At 46.1% G+C, this 19,240-nt stretch overlaps 1 protein-coding gene across 8 annotated transcripts in view; it reads left to right on the top strand.

Annotated features, from left to right (window-relative positions):
- The window catches only part of LOC130543284 (uncharacterized), a 111,552-nt gene extending 92,887 nt beyond the window's left edge, over positions 1 to 18,665 (top strand). For 6 of the 8 annotated variants that reach the window (XM_057309937.1, XM_057309934.1, XM_057309932.1 and 3 more), the window contains 6 exons: positions 740 to 893; positions 1,484 to 1,566; positions 3,185 to 3,336; positions 3,923 to 4,004; positions 7,252 to 7,375; positions 8,533 to 18,665. In XM_057309937.1, coding sequence (XP_057165920.1) covers positions 740 to 893; positions 1,484 to 1,566; positions 3,185 to 3,336; positions 3,923 to 4,004; positions 7,252 to 7,375; positions 8,533 to 8,606 — 669 coding nt within the window. In that variant the 3' untranslated portion in view covers positions 8,607 to 18,665. Of the gene's footprint in view, positions 1 to 739; positions 894 to 1,483; positions 1,567 to 3,184; positions 3,337 to 3,922; positions 4,005 to 6,477; positions 6,654 to 7,251; positions 7,376 to 8,532 lie in introns of those variants that run through there. The other 2 variants (XM_057309931.1, XM_057309933.1) reach the window with 2 other exon arrangements.
- Positions 18,666 to 19,240: the final 575 nt, after the last annotated feature.

Below are 19,240 nucleotides of genomic sequence, written 5' to 3'. Positions count from 1 at the left end.
TATGCTTCCCATCTTAATTTCCTATTGGACAAAATTACTCTGGAACTCAGTGTGCTGAAATGTCCGAGTGACTGTGTTTTAAGATAAGCACAGCTGCTGAGTTATAGAAGGGTTATTGGTATCACGTTCCTTTTGGAAAACACTTTTCCAATTCCCCTGTCAGATCACAGGCCCCTAATTCCTCAAGTGTGTTTGTGGCCATGGCCAGAAACTGCAGAGAGCAGAAGACCCTTGTGTCAGGAAGTGAGGCAGCGTGGGGACAGTCAGGGGCTTGCAGGCAAAGGATTCACCTCGAGTGGCTCGGATTCCTGAGAAGAAAGGGCAGTTTCATCACATTCTCTCTCTTGTTAACAAACCAAAATATTCTGTGTGGTTGAGGAGGAAAGATGAAGTGTTGTCCAGGATCCCGATGCCTCCGTGTCTGGAGTGTCCTGCCTTCACTAGTTTGCCATGCTCCTTTTTCATCTTTGAAGATGCTACTTCTTGCTAGTGACCATTGGCAGACATGGTTAGTGATGTTTGGTGACAGTAGGTTATTCCTGTAATATCCATTCCCCTCTCCCCCCTTGTTATAGTTGGCAGCAGTGGGGAGGGGTCAAGTTCTCTAGCACAGATGCGGCTCTGCTGGAACGTGGTATTGGAGAAGGAGGCAGATGCTGAGAGCTCTTTCTTTGGGTTTCATCTCTTGGTGTTACAACTTCTGTCTGTCTCACCAAACTATTTTCCTGTCTGTCTGCAGGTGGGTCCAGATGTGAGAGGGTTTCCTCGGCCCACCTGCATGCCCTGCCCTATGGACCAAACTTTACCAGGCTTCATTGGCTGTGGGCCACCTCAGCCTCCTCCACCTTGGTCGACATGCGGGCCTCCCCTGCCCCTCGTTCCGCCACCATGTGGTAAGATGATCTGGATTGCATGATGTGAGTTGTAGCGCGTATTCATCGTGTGACTACATGTGTCGGTGGAGAAGATGTAGAGGAGGTACCACGAGGCTTTACAATGCAAGGATCAACCTGAGTGAGGACACAGGAACATTCCTCAACTTTCTGTGGACATCCATTTCGTGGACTATCTCGTTATACCATACAGAACTGGGCAGCAGGGGTCTGCCATTGAGAAGAAGTGTGACATTGTGCAATAGACAGACATAAAAGCATTGCCCAGGTGCCCTGCACAGACATGATGTTTTGGGCTCTTGGCTTAATGGAGCACAGTCTTTACATCACTTGCATGTGTGGAGGCCCCAGTTGTCCAGCGTTATTGATTAGTTATGAAATCATCTCTACTGTGCAGAGTGGTCATATCCCCAAGGGTGAGGGACTGGTCTCTCCTTTGTCCACAGAGGTCAGCGGAGACCTGTGAGAAACGCTCTGCATCTGGAAGGGACCTGAGAGTGGGAGAGTAGAACAGGCTGGGGCAGGTGTAGAGCTTTGGCTTGAATCTTCCGTGGTCAACACCCGTCTTAATCCACCTCTGTCTCTTCTAGGGCCTCGGTCCAATTCAGAAACCTGTGGCGCTCAAGGGGACAAAGGTGGCACCGTGCCGAAGAAGGACCCAGAGAAGGACAAGGTAAATACGGTGGCTTTTTCCAGTTGTAACCATTTCTGGAATCCTGTTCCTGTCTGGGCAGCACCGTGTCCTGGCCTTGTGTCTGTTGGGTGGGTCATCCAGTTTGTCTGTGGCGTCGTTCACCTCTCAAATACAAGCAGTTCACGCAGGGGCTGACAGGCTTCTCCGTTACAAATCATCATCTTTGGGGGCCTCTCCCAAAGCCACAGGTGGTTAGAGGTGAAGGATGGCAGAACACTCACTGTGTGTGTGTCTTGTGTGTGTGTGTGTGTGTGTGTGTGTGTGTGTGTGTGTCTGTGTGTGCGTTTTTGTACCCCTGCTCACCCATAGTGCACATGGGGGAAATAACTCAAGGAAGCTGACAGCTCACTGCACACTGAAGTCTCTGGGCTGCCTGATTCCCACTGGGGTATGTACAGGTGCGATACCTATTGTGTTCGTATTGCGGTTAGATGATTAACCTGTGACAAGGTCTGTGGTCATCCTCACGACTGGAAACTAGGGGAAGCTCTCCGTGCATTTTTTATTATCTGCTTTGCGGTTTGGAATGTGCTTAGATAGGCCATGTTTCGTAAGTCATCCCTGTTTTACTTCTGCTGGTAAACGTGCTATACAGAATCCCTCTCCTTGTACCCTTTCCACAACTATTTTGCATGATCAAAGCTGTTAGTGTCGTGTCGCAAAACACACTGTGACACACACTTTCTGAAGGGGGGATGTTAGCGATTATCTGCATGACCGGTGCCCCACAAGCCCTTCGGTTGGGCTTCTAGGAGCAGGTCGTTTGGTCCGAAGTCACAGTGAGAGCAGGTTTCTTCTCTCATCACACGTTCTCGAGTTTTCCATCGGAAAGCATATACAGTTTTGTGGCTTCTCTAACTTATGCTTCCCATCGTAATTTCCTATTGGACAAAATTACTCTGGAACTCAGTGTGCTGAAATGTCCGAGTGACTGTGTTTTAAGATAAGCACAGCTGCTGAGTTATAGAAGGGTTATTGGTATCACGTTCCTTTCGGAAAACACTTTTCTAATTCCGTTGTCAGATCACAGGCCCCTAATTCCTCGTGTGTTTGTGGCCATGGACAGAAACTGCAGAGAGCAGAAGACCCTTGTGTCAGGAAGTGAGGCAGCATGGGGACAGTCAGGGGCTTGCAGGCAAAGGATTCACCTCGAGTGGCTCGGATTCCTGAGAAGAAAGGGCAGTTTAATCACATTCTCTCTCTTGTTAACAAACCAAAATATTCTGTGTGGTTGAGGAGGAAAGATGAAGTGTTGTCCAGGATCCCGATGCCTCCGTGTCTGGAGTGTCCTGCCTTCACTAGTTTGCCATGCTCCTTTTTCATCTTTGAAGATGCTACTTCTTGCTAGTGACCATTGGCAGACATGGTTAGTGATGTTTGGTGACAGTAGGTTATTCCTGTAATATCCATTCCCCTCTCCCCCCTTGTTATGGTTGGCAGCAGTGGGGAGGGGTCAAGTTCTCTAGCACGGATGCGGCTCTGCTGGAACGTGGTATTGGAGAAGGAGGCAGATGCTGAGAGCTCTTTCTTTGGGTTTCATCTCTTGGTGTTACAACTTCTGTCTCTCTCACCAAACTATTTTCCTGTCTGTCTGCAGGTGGGTCCAGATGTGAGAAGGTTTCCTTGGCCAACCTGCATGTCCTCCCTTACGGGCCACATTACCAGGCTTCATTGGCTGTGGGCCACCTCACCCTCCTCCACTTTGGTCGTCATGCGGGCCTTGCTCGCCCTTCGTTCCGCCACCATGTGGTAAGATGATCTGGATTGCATGATGTGAGTTGTAGCGCGTATTCATCATGTGACCACTTGTGTCGGTGGAGAAGATATAGAGGAGGTACCACGAGGCTTTGCAATGCAAGGATCAACCTGAGTGAGGACACAGGAACATTCCTCAACTTTCTGTGGACATCCATTTCGTGGACTGTCTCGTTTCTCTATATAGAACTGGGCAGCAGGGGTCTGCCATTGAGAAGTGTGACAATGTGCAATAGACAGACATAAAAGCATTGCCCAGGTGCACTGCACAGACATGATGTTTTGGGCTCTTGGCTTAATGGAGCACAGTCTTCACATCACTTACACGTGTGGAGGCCGCAGTTGTCTAGCGTTATTGATTAGTTATGAAATCATCTCTATTGTGCAGAGTTGTCATATCATCAAGGGTGAGGGAGTGGTCTCTCCTTTGTCCACAGAGGTCAGGGGAGACCTGTGAGAAACGCTCTGCATGTGGATGGACCTGAGAGTGGGAGTGTAGAACAGGCTGGGGCAGGTGTAGAAGCTTGGCTTGAATCATGCGTGGTCAACACCCTTCTTAATCCACCTCTGTCTCTTCTAGGGCCTCGGTCCCATTCAGAAGCCTGTGGCGCTCAAGGGACAACAGTGGCACCGCTCCCAAGGAGGTCCCAGAGAAGGACAAGGTAAATGCGGTGGCTGTTTCCCGTTGTAACTATTTCTGGAATCCTGTTCCTGTCTGGGCAGCACCGTGTGTGGCCTTGTATCTGTTGGGTATATCTTGGGATCTGTGTGTGGTGCCGTTTATCTTTCAAATGCCATGTCTTCATGCCAGAGCCTACAGGCTTCTGTGTTTCCAGATCGTCACCTTAGGGATGTTTGGGTGGAACAAAGGCAGACTTGTGCTGAGGTCTTGACATTGCATGGGAAACCCGGCTGGGACACTGTTACATCCTGAAGTTCTCACGTCATACATGCTTTGTGCTTAACTATTTCCATACACTGAGCAGTGGGGCAGGTGCCATTGGTGTGAAGGAAGTGTCTCTATTGCACAATGGCAGACATGTATTTCTTACTGTTGTGCATGTCCAGAGTCCACATTTGTTGTTCCTGGAGGGATGAAACACCTCTCACTTCATGTGCAGTGTGTTGAGTTTGAGCTGACATTTCATTAGTTACGTAAACCACTGAAGCAGGGCTGTGGTCCCTTGATTCATCATTAGGGTTGGGGTCTGCCCCATCCTCTGCAACCTGTGGATACTTGGGGGAAGCCCTCTTGTCGGCTCAGGGAGGTGAGAATGAGAGACAGTGGCAGATGCTGGAGGCAGGTGTGGAGGTTTTGTGGGAATGTGGCTCAGTCACTTCCTATGGGCTCGTCCTCTTTCTTTTCTGTGGCGTGGGTCAGAGATAGACGCTGGTGCGTCCCCCATGAGGAATAGCGGTCCTGCGTGCAGGCGTCTCATGTCGTGGGGGAGTGAATGTTGCTGAGGACGTGATCACTTTCTCCAAGTTGCTCAGGAGATCCATTTGATGGACTTCATCTTTCACTCCTACTGAGGTGGTTGGCAGGTCCCTTTGCGGTGAAGGAGAGCCTCTCTTCTCCTAGAGCTCGGCACAGCAGGTGTGCGCATGGATGTTGTACAGAGACCATATCCTGCGCTCTGGAAGGAATGAGGTCTATTCTTAACGTTAGGAATTTAGGGTGTCTGAGAGAAGGGAGGGACACGTTCATTAAACCACACAGACGTTGTGTTCCTTATAAGGGAAGCACCAGCGATGTATCTGAAGGACAGGAGAGGGAGCCGTGGGTCACACAGAAACAGGAGACTGTGGATGAGAAGCAGGATGGAGGTGCTCAGGGGAGTGGATGGTCTCTCTCAGGTAGAGCGGAGGCCATTCCTGGCAGGCCAGCAGCTTAAGCAGTGAGTGTGAAGGCAGAGTGAGGTCCACACCGAGTTGCTGCGTGTGTCTGTCACACAGTGTGAATAATGCAGTTATTTGCGTGAAAATGTCATTGTTGGCATAAAGCTGTTCATTCATAATCTATAAAGGTTATTGTTTCCCTAAATTTTTGAAAGTTCTGAACTGTGTGAAAGAATGCCGTGGAGATGTGGGAAATTTAACTTGGTTCTTTGGGGATTCTTGTCTGCCTCAGTTTGTGTGCGCCCGTGTGAGAAAGTGAAGACAGTACTGAGATCAGAGAGCTGCTGCCTTGGCTTCAGCCTGAGTGAGGCTCTTAGTGGGGAATTCGGGGTTGACCAGGAGCCGCCCTAGCTCGAGCCCTGTCACCACCCTCTGCATCTGAGTCCTCTCCCTGCCTGTAGCTTTGCATCTCCCAGAACTTCTGCCCCAGTATCCTGCAGATTTGCCTGTGTTGCTGATGTCTCAGCCCGAATGCCAGCTCTCCGTGGGGCCTACTCAGAACCTCAGCTTTGTTTTCTTTGAAACCTGGAGCATATTGGTTTCTGAGGTCATTAGAGGCACAGGAGTTGAAGTACATAAAGAATCTGCAGGGGCCCCTGGGTGGCTCAGGCGGTTAAACATTGGACTCTTGATTTCCGCTGAGGCTGTGATCTCAAGGTTCTGAGATTGAGTCCCAGGTCGGGTTTGACGCTGAGTGTGGAGACCCTTAGGGTTTCTCTCTCTCCCTCTCCTTTTCCGCCTTCCCTGTTCACTCACAAGTTTACCCTTTCTCTGTCTTTGTTTTTTTCTCTCTGTTTCAAAAAAAAAAAAAAAAAAAGAATGTGCCAAATATCTGGGATTTTGGCCACTCACCCTACTCACTGTTTAAAAAAATAGCTCCATGCAGATGATCATCAAAAGGTGTTCATTTAAGACCTTGAAATTTCACTTGGAGTAGAACATCTCAGCCCAGATAGCAGCGATCCTCATTTCAACAACAAAGAAATGACCTCCTTTTTTTCTATTAAATTTCAGGTCCTAGCCAAGAAGGAAATAAAAGATACTTTTGAGAATGGGTACATTCAGACATTGATGTCTGAGATGTGAAGACAATTATTTTCTATTACATATAGACTCACAGAGGCAGCCACACACTCAGGTGTTCATCCAAGGCCTCAGATATACTATAGGAGGCAAATTGCATATGGCAGAACATAAGATCCCATTGAAATAATCCAAAATCTGTTTGACTTACAGGACAGTCAGTTTGAAGTTTGAAGATCTCCCTGAGCGGTAACAACCAGGCTATGCAGAGTATATATGTTGTAAAGGTGTCAGATGAGCCTAATGGTCTGAATGCCTTCCCTGCCCATCCTGTCCCCTGTGCTCTGTCTCTCCTCGTATCCCCCCAATAAACCTTTCATGGTTCTGTGTGTCAGCGTCTGCCTTCACGAGGACCTACAGTCATTCCCCTCCAAGAGCACAGTGTGAATCCTGTACACACAGAAACAAACTGGCAGCAGTGGTGGTGATGGAGGATAGTAGCAAGATTACCCTTTGTGGCATCTTTACTGCAAGGGGCCCAAGCAGTCCTTCTGGGCAGGTGGACACACCCTGTATTTAGATCTGTTGGTGGTTGTATTAACTCTGGTGATAGATACCCTTGAGTACATGGTGTCTGCTTGTTTTGGGGGTGTGTGGTGATCAGCAGGATAGGTGTCTGTCCCCAGGCAGTGGTCTGTTGTGATGGTGAGGAATGTATGAAGGGTCAGTAGTGGCCCCGGGAGACCGGTGAGGAGGCCCTGCATTAATCCAGGTTTTGTGCACTGGTTTCACCTCACCAGCTGCCTCGCAACAGCGGGTGGGCTCTGAGGGTCGCTGATGGTGGCAGTGTTCTTGGTAAGACCCCTGATGCCCCATAATCCTCCACAGTTTCCATGTTGAGGGATGGGCAGGGAAGAGGCCAGTGACAGGAGACCCATTCCTCTCTCACCACGCAGGAGTTGGGTGTATGTGTCTGTTGCTTCTTAGGTCCTTTACTCCAGTCCATTCTGCACCAGAGCTCCTGGATCGTGCAAAGCCCTCCTTCTCTCCAGGTTGTGGAAGAAGACATCCTCCAGCAGCCTTGGGGTCATGGCTGGGCCAAGGTGTCAAGGTCTGTCTGTCCACATTCTGCCCTGGAGAGGCGGGTAACTGCCCTGCTACAGCCAAGGTCAGCCTGAGCAGCCTTTGTAAATGGGATTGTCATGCCCTGTGCGCAGGGCCAGGGCCGAATGATGGCAGGAGAGAGGGGGAGACAGGAGAGGTGGTCCTCTGTGGTGGTCCTGGACAGGGCTGCACAGAGCAGAAGGCCTGAGGGCCTGGGGAGAGATAGAGAAAGAGACTGTCAGGGAGAGGGACACTGAGTGGGTGGTGGGGGGATTGGGCAAATCCTGGAAAGTGAGAGGAACCAAGAGAGGGAGAGGGGGTAGAGAAAAGCAGAGACAAAGAGGAGTTGGAAGGATGAAAAGCAGTTGCTGGTCTAGGTGTGTGGAGGTGGACCATGGACCAGGGGGGAGGAGGTCTAGGTAGCTACTCTGAGCGTTGGGACTGGAGAAGGCGGGAATCCAGGGCGTCAGATTTCCCTGTGCCCAATCCTCCGACCTCTCTGGGGCAGAGCTGTGCAGAGGACGTTTCCCTTGGGAAGATGGGGACCCCTCCTTTTGCATTGTGGGGCCGAACCCTAGGATCTATCATGGAGAGAGATGGCTTGGGTGGAACAGAGCACCCTCTGTCCCTCCATCTGAGGGGTCATGACTTTGAGCATTGCAGGGATTCCCAGGGAGGCCAGCAGAGGGCGCGCGCGCACCTCCAACAGGAAGGGGGCGGTTTCTCTGCGTGCGCAGCCACGGCCAGCAGAGGGCGCGCCGTGGCCTTTTCTGACCCAGGGCGCCTCAGAGCAGGAAGGGCTCTGGAAGGCCCCCAAGGATCCGGCCCCTCTCTGGCTGCAGGGAATAGAGCGCCAAAGCTGCCATTTCAGTAGGTTTGGCCCCCACCCTGGGAAGACCCTGGGGCCTTTGCAGCAACTTGTCGCCTCCCGAGGTAGAGGAAGAAGCTGCCTTGTTGGCTGAGTGCTGAGGGGGCGGCTCTGGGCGGCTTCCCAGGACATGCTGGTAAGTGAGTAGCACAGTCGCTTGCATTTTGAGGGCTGTTCCCCTGGTTCAGTCCTCATTTTCCCTGCGGGTATTTGAACAGACCTGTTTTACTCAGGGATCCGTGGCTTGAGGTGTCCTGCGACACCACATCAGAGATGCTGTGGTTGGCTTGTTACAGATGCAGGCTTGTTTCTGGGGAGAAATCCTGAGCCAAATTCAGAGGAACGGGAGCCGCTTTCAGTGGGGACTTGAATGCACTAACTGCTGACTCTCAGGACTTCCTAAAAGAATGAGCTGGGGTCCCACTTCCCTAATTCTGCTGGAACCTGAGACCCAGGTAGAAACACAAACTGCCCTCCATTTTGTAACCTTAAAGGTAGAAACTCTGAGGGATTTATCAGCCGAAGTTGGTTTTGTTTGGGAAGGAAGAAGAATAGAATGTAGGACAAAGAAGCAGTGACTAACCCTTAGGCACATTGGGGAGCATCAGAGAGGCTCACTGTTTTCAGGCGAAAAGGGGGCAGTTTAGAAGGCTGTTAGGAACCAAAAGTCCATTGGAGGCATCTGGTAGTTCAAATCATTGTGGCTTCTCATGGTTGAGTCCTGTTGGGAGGTGGGGGCTGGGGGGAGGGGATGGAGAGATGAGAATAGAGTTCCTGTAGCTGGAATAGTGGAGTATTCACGTGCGAGGTCAAGTCCATGTCTTCCTGTTGGGTCCCCAGTTTATTCAGAGTGAGAGTGTGTCCGAGCTCCCCCTGCCAAAACCTCCTGACTGTTTTGTGGCATTTCCCGTTACGACTTTTCACATTTCCCCGTTCTGATCAAGATTTGCCTTGAGGAGCAAAATAAGTCCGTCAAAGACAGATACTATATGATTTTAGTCATTTGTGGAATTTATGAAATAAAACAAATGAGCAGCGAGAAGAAAAAAGAGGCAAACCAAGAAAACAGCCTTTTTACTATAGAGAACAACCTGTTGGTAATCAGAGGGGAGATGTTTGGGGGGATGGGTTCAATAGGTGATAGGGATTAAGTCATGCATTTGTGATGAGCACCAGGTGTTGCCTACAAGTGTTGAATCACTAGATTGCACACTTGAAATGAGTATAACTGAGGTCATTGTAATTTAAAAAACTTTAAAAAAGTTTCCATGGAAGAATTTTTTTTAAAGATTTTATTTGTGCGTGTGTGTATGAGAGAGAGAGAGAGAGAGAGAATCAGGCAGAGGGAGAAACAGGCTCCCCGCTGGGCAAGGAGCCCAGTGTGGGACTCAGTCCTAGGATACTGGGATCATGACTCACTGGATCATGAGCCAAAGGCAGATGCTTAACCGACTGAGCCACCCAGGTGTCCCTGGAAGAATTTCTGATCAGCAGTCAAGTTCTTTGTATTTAGTGGTTTTGTGTTTCAGTGCCAGCAAGGTCTTTTTCTGGTGGCGTGTCTCATGTTGGAGGAAATGTGCATCACAGTTGTAAACTACTCAAGTGACACTTGAAGAACTGGGAAGGTTAGAAGGGAGAAACTCTCATGTACTTCCTGTGTGAAGTCTGTATCTGCTCGAGATTGAGACCAGTGAGCCAGCATCACCTCACTGGGGACACTGTTTCTACAAAGGATTGACAGACAGCAAGTACAGAATCAAAAGCAAGATGACAATTCCAAACCATGTGTTGGTTCTAACCCAGGACCCTAGGTTTGAAAGGAGCCAACTGAAAATATTTATTGGCAGTTGTTTACCTGAAGGAAGACAGGTTTCTCCCTATGAAGGCAAACCCGGAGTCACGTGTGCCTCCTGGAAGTGTCTTCCTCAAGTGTCTGGGAGCAAAATAGTGAAATACTGCGAGAATGCACTAAATGAAATCACTGAGTACATCTGGGAATACAGATACACTGGGGAACATGAAGCATTAGAGAACTTGTTGCAAGAATAGGAATACTTCCGGGACATTTCAAAACAGTATTGTTATCTCAAAAGAGCTGTTTAAAACTCCATGTGTTATCAGTAATGGTCTGTTATGTTATAAATTCAGAAACCATGCATTTGGATTAGAATCCGGATGTTCAAACTATGTAATTATATAAGTATAGCACCATTTATTTATTCTGCTTTTGGTGAATAATTGTTTCCAGTTTTTTGTTATTCTGAACAATGCTGCAACGGACATTCTCACACGTTTCCTGGTGTGTAGGTTCAAGATTTTCAATAGGGCATATACATTTTCTAGTATTGGAATTTCTGGTTTGTAAGAATGAACGTGTAGAGTTTTGCAAGATAATGCAGAGTATCTTTCAAAATAGTTGTACCAATTGTACTTGTCCCAGTACTGCATAGAATTCCTATCTTCACCAATAACTGGTCTTGCCAAGCTTAATTTTTTGCCAACCTGATGAATGTAAAAGGGTTACTCTTTGTGGCCTTAAGGTGAATTTTTATGATTATTATTGAGGTTGAACATTTTTCATGTTTTTATTCACCACTAGGATTTTTTTCTTCCATAAAATTCTAGTTTTGCCATTGGGCTATTTGCTTTTCTCTTTTTGTTATGTAGGAATTAGCTTTTCAAATATTCTGGATATTGATCTGTGGTTGGTTGTGCGTGTTATGAATAAAACATTCTTTGTTATCAGTTTTTGAATTCAGATAGCTGAGTTAAAATAATGAAGACTACCTAGATTTCAGAATCTGTTTGGTTCCTGATTTTCATATAAAAGTTAGCTGGAGTTTGAATGATAAAGTATAATTCAAAGATTTCATTCAAATATTCTTGTTTCCTGGGACGCCTGTATCTTTTTCTGGTTTCTAATTTAATTTTTCTCTAAGGTATCTTTTTGTTAGCAAAAGTTCTTTTCCTTTTTTTTTTAAGATTTTATTTATTTATTTGACAGAGAAAGAGAGAGCCCGTGAGAGAGGGAACACAAGCAGACGGAGTGGGAGAGGAAGAGGCAGGCTCCCAGCAGAGCAGGGAGCCTGATGCAGGGCTGGATGTGGGGCTGCATCCCAGGACTCTGGGATCACGCCCTGAGCTGAAGGCAGACGCTCAACGACTGAGACACCCAGGCATCCCAGCAAAAATTCTTAATTTTAACGTTGTCATGCTTACCAATTTTCTTTCTGAAGAATGTTTTTTTGCCTTGGTGAAGAAGTATTTTCTTATCCTGGGATCATAAAGATATCTTTCTATATATTCTTCTGCAAGTTTAACCAGTTTTATCTTTCATTTTGAAGTCGGTAAATCCATTGGAAATTAGATTTTGTGTATGGCAGGAGATAGAGATCTACCATGTGGATGACCAGTTGTCCTGACATCATGTATTTCATACACCATTCCCCAGTGATCTGTAGTGCCCCCTGTGTCATGGATGAAGTTCTCATACATTTGTGATTCTGGTCTGGGTGCACTAGTGGTAGTCATTAGTCTCCCAGCATGAATAACACCCTATCCTAAATCTTATAGCTTCATAATAATTCTTGATATCTGGTGGGGCAGTTCTCCTTTCCTTATTCCTTTTTTTCCCCCCTAAAGATTTTATTTACTTATTTTTGTGCACATGGGAGGGGGTGCAGAGGGAGAAGCAGACTCCCGCCGAGCAGGGAACCCGATGTGGGACTGGATCCCAGGACCTGGGATCATGACCTGAGCCGAAGGCAGATGCTTAACCGAATGAGGCCACCCAGGTGCCCTCCCCTTTCCTTTTTCTTCAGAAGCATCTTGGCTGTCTATGGGTCTTTGCTCTTCCGTATCAAGTTTAGAATTAGCCTGTCATATTTCTTGCAAACTCATATTGGGATATTAATTGCTGCTGCATAAAATATACAAGGCAATTGGAAAAGTATTGACATTTTTTTATGATTTTGAATTTCTCTGTCTATAAACACGGCATGGTTTTTTTTTTTTTCATTTGTCTTTAATGTTTTTAATAAATTAAAAATTCTGTTTCTTTAAAGAAAGCAAACAAAAACAAAACAAAAACAAACAAAAGGAATCAGGGTGCAGTTAATAGTTTAGGTAAAAGAAAGACTTTTGAATTCTGAAACTTCTAAAACTCTAGAAATGCTCACAAGATAAAAATGAGGCTATTTCTGGAAAGGTCATACTCCAAAGAGGTTTCCTCCTTTTGCAAGAGACTGGGAAATGCAGAAAAAGGCATGTTCTTTGCACAAAAGAGGTAGGAGGAGCAACAGTGAGAAAAGGAATGCAGGCCTGGTCCGGACATGTGGGGGAAAGCTGTCTCCCCAGATGTTTTCTCTTTCAATTTGGGAAGTATTTATGTTCTCGTGACCAGATGGTGTCCAGGTCCAGTCAGGGTCTGGTGCCTTCTTTAAATGTGTCCCGTGGACCCAAGAGCCCATTCCCTGGGATTTGGCAGCACAAGGTTTGGTTAGCAGTATCCGATAAGGTCCTCTCAAGGGAGGTTGAAGAGAATCTCTGTGGAAGTGTCTTTCCCAAGAGAAAGAATCCCCAGCTTGCAGGGTGTGATGGTCAAGATAATTATCCCCTGGGAGTGGACACTGAAAAGATTGCTCTGCTACAACAATGTTCATTTTGATAGAAGCAACTAGATCTTTGCATTATTGAAATATATCCCCTTTTCTCAACTCCAGGTCAAAAGGGGGCAGAGGTCAAATGCATGGATGTCCAGTGACTATCTCCAAGGTTGGGAGTCAGAGCTCCAAAGGGGATGGCCTTGAGATTTAGAAGAAGTATTGGCAATGCCTTTGGCCCAGGTCATTGGAAAGTCTCTGCAGATTTTGCCAATTGGGTCCCCAGTGTTGCCATTATGGTGTTGGACCAGTTGTGAGGTTAGGGGATAGTAATGTACAATGAAAGTATTGTAAAACCGGCCAAAGATCACAAACTCAGTGAAATGCCTGCACGGTAGAATGGGTTTTCTGGTCATTGTGCTGTTCAAGAGAGCTTTTCCCGGAGAGAGAATTTTTTCTAACAGGATTTTAGCCACAGAAGAGTCATTGGCCTTTCTACAAGGGAAAGCTTTGGTCCAGTGAGATAACATAGGCACATTGACTAACACAAACTTATTTCCATGAGATGAGAAAGTTGCATGAAATCCACTTGCCATATCTCAAATGGTTCATTGAGCAGTCTAAAATGCCCAGGGGAGGTATGGATTTGTTTTCCAGGATCGTATTTTGGACAAGTGGGACAAGCAAGGTTGGCACCTTCTGCAGTCTTCTTAGCATTTCCCCACCAATACTGGTTCATCAACCCTATCAGTTTGTCAGTAGACCAATGGTTTAATATTTGTACAGTTGTCAGGAGTGGGAATTTTAGAATTTTGGAGATGGCCATATTGTTATTTGATCCAAACCGGAATTCTCTCTTTTTATCAACTAGTCATCAGATTCCCAACATTGTTTCTCCTTGTCTGGGCCCTGTTGTTGGCCATGTCTGCTCAATTTTTCCCAATTGTCAGTTGGTAGGACATCCCTTCAGAACATGACAGAGGTCTGGCTCTCGGTGTCCTTTTGAGCAGCTTTTTTTTGGGCAGAACTATAAGCCAGGTGGTTTCCTTTGGCCTCCAGAAAGTCAAGTGCAGAATATCCCTGGGACCTTAATAATAGCTAGATCTGCAGGCAAAAGCATGGCATCTGATGAATTTTAGACCTAGCAGCCATTTTTAATCTCATCCCCATTGTAAGGAAGGAAACCTCGTTTCTTCCATAATATTCCAAAACCATGAGCTAGCTATCCAAAGCATATACCGAGTATCACCTTACATGTTTGCAGTGCTGCCCTCGGCTACAATAGAAGCTGCCTTAAGGACACAGAACTCATCCTGCTGGGCTGAAGTAGCCAGAGGGAAAGGTGCTGCCTCAGTGTCCTCAAAGGGAGTTGTGGTAGCTTAGCTGGCGAGATATTTATCATTTTCCTCCTCTAAGTAAGAACCATCAGGAAAGCATGAAAAGTGTGCTTTGGTTAGAGCAGTTTGCTGAAAATTGTCACAGGGAGTCAACAGGTGACCTGTCGGTGTGAAGTGGCTGTGGGGGGGTTTCATCTGTGAAGGAGGGGAGAAGGGTGGCTGGGTTGAGGCTTTTGGAACCAGAAAGAGTTATGTGAGGAGTGGTACCAGGGGGATTTCATAGGAGGTGAGGTGACTGTCTGGAAAATGTTGAGTGTGAGGAGAGTTCAGAAGGGCTTCTACTACATGGGGTGCAGGGATGGTTAAAGGGGATGGTGTGATGAATTCTTCAGTGGCCTTATCCCAGAGGGCAGTGGCAGGAATGGCTCTGAGGCAGGCGGGTATCCCCCAGCCATAGCATCTACCTGTTGACTCTTATACCTTGTGGGATGATGGTGGTCCTTGTGTTTTGGGGTGAGCACTGCAAGGACATTCCCTTCCGTATCAGAGAGATGAAAAAGGGAAGTTGGTCATTAGGAGTTCCAAGGGCAGGGGCTAATGGTAGACTTTTGTTTAAAGTTTCAAAGCGGTGTCATCCCCCTCTTTCTGAATAATTGTGTTAGGTTTCTCATGTTTTAGTAAAATGTATAGCAGCTGAGCCTTAAAAGAGAAGTTTGGAATCCACTGTTGACAGTAGCCGGCCAGTCCAGGAAAGCCTGGTCATTGGTGCTTAGTTTTAGGTTGTGGGAAATTGAGGATGCCTTGAGTCTACCTGGATCCAGGTACTGTCCTTGTTCTGAGATCAGGTGACCTAAATACCTAAGCTGAGTTTGAGCAAACTGCAGTTTTTCTTTGGGGACTGCATGACCCTTTTAAGGCCAAAAGTTTTCCCAGGTGGATGCTGTCTTCCTGTGAAGAGGTGTGAGGAGGGGAGCAGAGATGCCAATCATCTACATATTGTAACAAAGGAGACACAGCACACTCACTATCATGTGGTGGGCAAAATGGGTGAAGGGGAGAGGGAGATATAGGCCTCCAGTAATGAAATGAGTAAGTCATGGGAATAAAAAGCAGAGCATAAGGAATACAGTCAATGATGGTTCGTAGTGATGTAATGGGATAGACGGTAGCTATACTCGTAGTGAATATAGCCTAATGTATAAAGTTATAGAATCACTAAGTTGTACACCTGAAACTAATGTAATATTGTGTGTCAACTGTAGTCAAAAAAAAAAAAAAAGTTGGGGGGCGCCTGGGTGGCACAGTGGTTAAGCAACTGCCTTCGGCTCAGGGCGTGATCCTGGTGTTATGGGATCGAGCCCCACATCAGGCTCCTCCGCTATGAGCCTGCTTCTTCCTCTCCCACTCCCCCTGCTTGTGTTCCCTCTCTCGCTGGCTGTCTCTATCTCTGTCAAATAAATAAATAAAACCTTTAAAAAAAAAAGTTGGAAATGTGGGATCTATTTAGATCCTCAGGAGATTTAACTTCAAAGGGGCAGGTTTCAAGAGGTTTAGGAGAGGAGGAAGCAGAGAGAGCTTCAGAGGAAAAGGAAGGTTTGGTAAAAGGAAAAGAGGGAGAGAGGCCTTAGCAAAGTATTAACATCAAGGCAGTTGAGTCCCTAGAGGAATGTCACTCTGCCTGTTTCAAGGACTTGGGCTCTAGGAAGTAAGGAAATTTAACAATTTTTCTTCTGTCTTTGTTTCCCACATCAGATAAGAGTGTGGGAGCAGAGGAGATGAGAGGGTGCAGAGATAACAGAGGGAGATGGTGCTGGAGGTGGGGCCTGAGGTGTGGCCTGAGCACAATGTGGTTGCCTCCCCTCCTTAGACAAAGAAAGTGGGGGAGGAGAAGAAGAGGACTCAGAAGCCCTGTTTTGTCTCTTTAATTGTATGCTTGCATCATTTATTTAATTTTTTAAAATTATTTATTTGACAGAGACAGAGCACAGGCAGGGAGAGTGGCAGGCAGAGGGAGAGGGAGAAGCAGGCTCCCCACTGAGCAGGGAGACTGATGGGGAACTCAGCTCAGGACCCTGGGATGAAGACCTGAGCAGAAGGCAGACTCTCACTTGACTGAGCCACCCCGTCGCCCCCTCATTTAGTTTACAAATTGTATTTGGAGAGATGCAATTTTCGATTCTTGTTAGCATTTGGCAGCTTCCAAATACCTATTGTAATCGGTATCCTGTTTTGTCAATTTTAGAACCATGGCAGTCCATTCAGGTGTGAGAAAATTAAGGTTGGGATGATCAAAAGTTCCTCATCATGGCCATTGAAGTTGTCAATTATTTCAGGTTAGGTCAGTCCATTTATTTAAAAATATGCCTCCAGAGGGACCATAATTTGTTTTTTTTTTTCTCATATTGCCCCCTTATTTTATTTTATTTTGTTTTATTTATTTTTTATTTTTTTTTAATGATGTTTTATTATATTATGTTAGTCACCATAAGTACATCCCCGGTTTCCGATGTAAAGTTCAATGATTCGTTAGTTGCTTATAACCCCCAGTGCAACATGCAATATGTGCCCTCCTTACTACCCATCACCGGTCTATCCCATTCCCCCACCACCCTCCCCTGTGAGGCCCTCAGTTTGTTTCTCATAGTCCATAGTCTCTCATGTTTCATTCCCCCTTGTGATTACCCCCCTTTCTTTATCCCTTTCTTGCCCTAGCGATCATCCTAGTTCTTATGTTCCACAGATGAGAGAAATCATATGATAATTGTCTTTCTCTGCTTGACTTATTTCACTTAGCATTATCTCCTCCAGTGCCGTCCATGTTGCAGCAAATGTTGAGAACTCGTTCTTTCTGATAGCGGAGTAATATTCCATTGTATATATGGACCACAACTTCTTAATCCAGTCATCTGTTGAAGGGCATCTCGGCTCCTTCCACGATTTAGCTATTGTGGACAATGCTGCTATGAACATTGGGGTGCATATGGCCCTTCTCTTCACTACATCTGTATCTTTGTGGTAAACACCCAGTAGTGCAATGGCTGGATCATAGGGTAGCTCAATTTTGAACTTTTTAAGGGACCTCCACACTGTTTTCGGGAGTGGCTGTACCAACTTGCATTCCCACCAACAATGTAGGAGGGATCCCCTTTCTCCACATCCTCTCCAACAATTGTTGTTTCTTGCCTTGTCTATTTTTGCCATTCTAACTGGCGTAAGGTGGTATCTCAGTGTGGTTTTGATTTGAATTTCCCTGATGGCTAAGGATTTTGAACATTTTTTCGTGTGTCTGTTAGCCATTTGTATGTCATCATTGGAAAAGTGTCTGTTCGTATCTTCTGCCCATTTTTTTATTTATTTGTTTCTCGTGTATTGAGTTTGAGAAGTTCTTTGTAGATCTTGGATACCAGTCTTTTATCTGTAGCATCATTTGCAGATATCTTCTCCCATTCCGTGGGCTGCCTCTTAGATTTTTTTGACTGTTTCCTTGGCTGTGCAGAAGCTTTTTATCTTGATGAAGTCCCATAAGTTCATTTTATCTTTTGTTTCTCCTGCCTTTGGAGATGTGTCATGAAAAAGTTTGCTTTGGCCGATGTCATAGAGGCTGCTGCCTATGTTCTCCTCTAGAATTCTGATGGATTCCTGTCTCACATCAAGGTCTTTCATCCACTTGGAGTTTATGTTTGTGTATGGTGTGAGAGATTGGTCAAGTTTCATTCTTTTGTATGTAGCTGTCCAATTTTCCCAGCACCATTTATTGAAGAGACTGTCTTTTTTCCACCGGATGTTTTTTCCTGCTTTATCAAAGATTAGTTGCCCAAAGAGCCGAGGGTCCATTTCTGGGTTCTCTATTCTGTTCCATTGGTCTATGTGTCTGTTTTTGTGCCAGTACCATGCTGTCTTTGAATTCACAGCTTTGTAGTACCGCTCGAAATCCGGTATTGTGATGCCCCCAATTTGTTTTTCCTTTTCAGCAGTTCCTTGGAGATTTGGGGCCTTTTCTGGTTCCATACAAATTTAAAGACTATTTTTAAACATAAAACCATCCAGTGTCCCCATGGGTGAAATGCCCTAAAGCATTTTGATGACTGGGATCCCATTTCTTATAAAAGAATTTCAAGGCCATCCTGTTTCCAGAAGGAATCATACCAAAGGCCAGCCCAGTTTCAGAGAGAACAGTTCAGTCCCAAACAGACCAGAGACTGAAGGCTAGTGCAGTTCCAACAGGCACAGTCCCAAAGGGAAGAGTGCAGTTGCAAAGGGGAATAGGACCAAAGCCTACACAATTGCAACTGACAGAGTTCCCACTGGAAGGGTCTGCTTTTAAAAGGACTCAGATTGAGGGCTAGCCCAGTTCCATTAGGAGCAGTCCCATTCCCAACAGGAATTAGACTAAAGACTGCACAGATCCTTCAGGAAGAATCTGAATCAGACCTGAAGGCCAAACAAGTACACTCAGGGGTGATTAAAAAAAAAAAAAAAAAAAAAAAAGACCATCAATAGATCCCAGGTAAAGCTTGGAGAGCTCAGACACAGGGCATGAAGCTTGAAATCTAGGAGAAAACTTGGCCTCAAAACCCCAGGTCAGAGGCACCTGGGTGTCAGTGAGTTAAGTGTCTGACTTGATTTCAGCTCAGGTCTTGATCTTAGGGTCCTGGGATTGAGCCCTGGGTTGGGCTCCCCCACTCAGCATGGAATCTGCAGGTGCGCGCTCTCTCTCTCTCTCTCTCTGTCTCTCTCTCCTCCCCCTCCTTCTACCTGTCCACTGGCTTTTGCTTTCTGTCTCAAAGAAAATAAATCTTAAAAAAAAAATTATCAGGAACACTTCTAAATATGGAGAAGATTGTACTAAGCAGAGTTTTTGAATCTGTTTTGGAAGAAAAAACATGTTATTTTTTTAATTTTTAATTTTTATTTTATTATTTTATTATACTATTTTTTTAAAAGATTTTATTTATTCATTTGACAGAGAGAGAGACAGCCAGCGAGAGAGGGAACACAAGCAGGGCGAGTGGGAGAGGAAGAAGCAGGCTCATAGCGGAGGAGCCTGATGTGGGGCTCGATCCCAT

This window comes from Ursus arctos, unplaced genomic scaffold (genome assembly GCF_023065955.2).
Source record: "Ursus arctos isolate Adak ecotype North America unplaced genomic scaffold, UrsArc2.0 scaffold_98, whole genome shotgun sequence".
Lineage (NCBI taxonomy): Eukaryota > Metazoa > Chordata > Mammalia > Carnivora > Ursidae > Ursus > Ursus arctos.
This window is presented reverse-complemented; position numbering and strand designations above follow the sequence as displayed.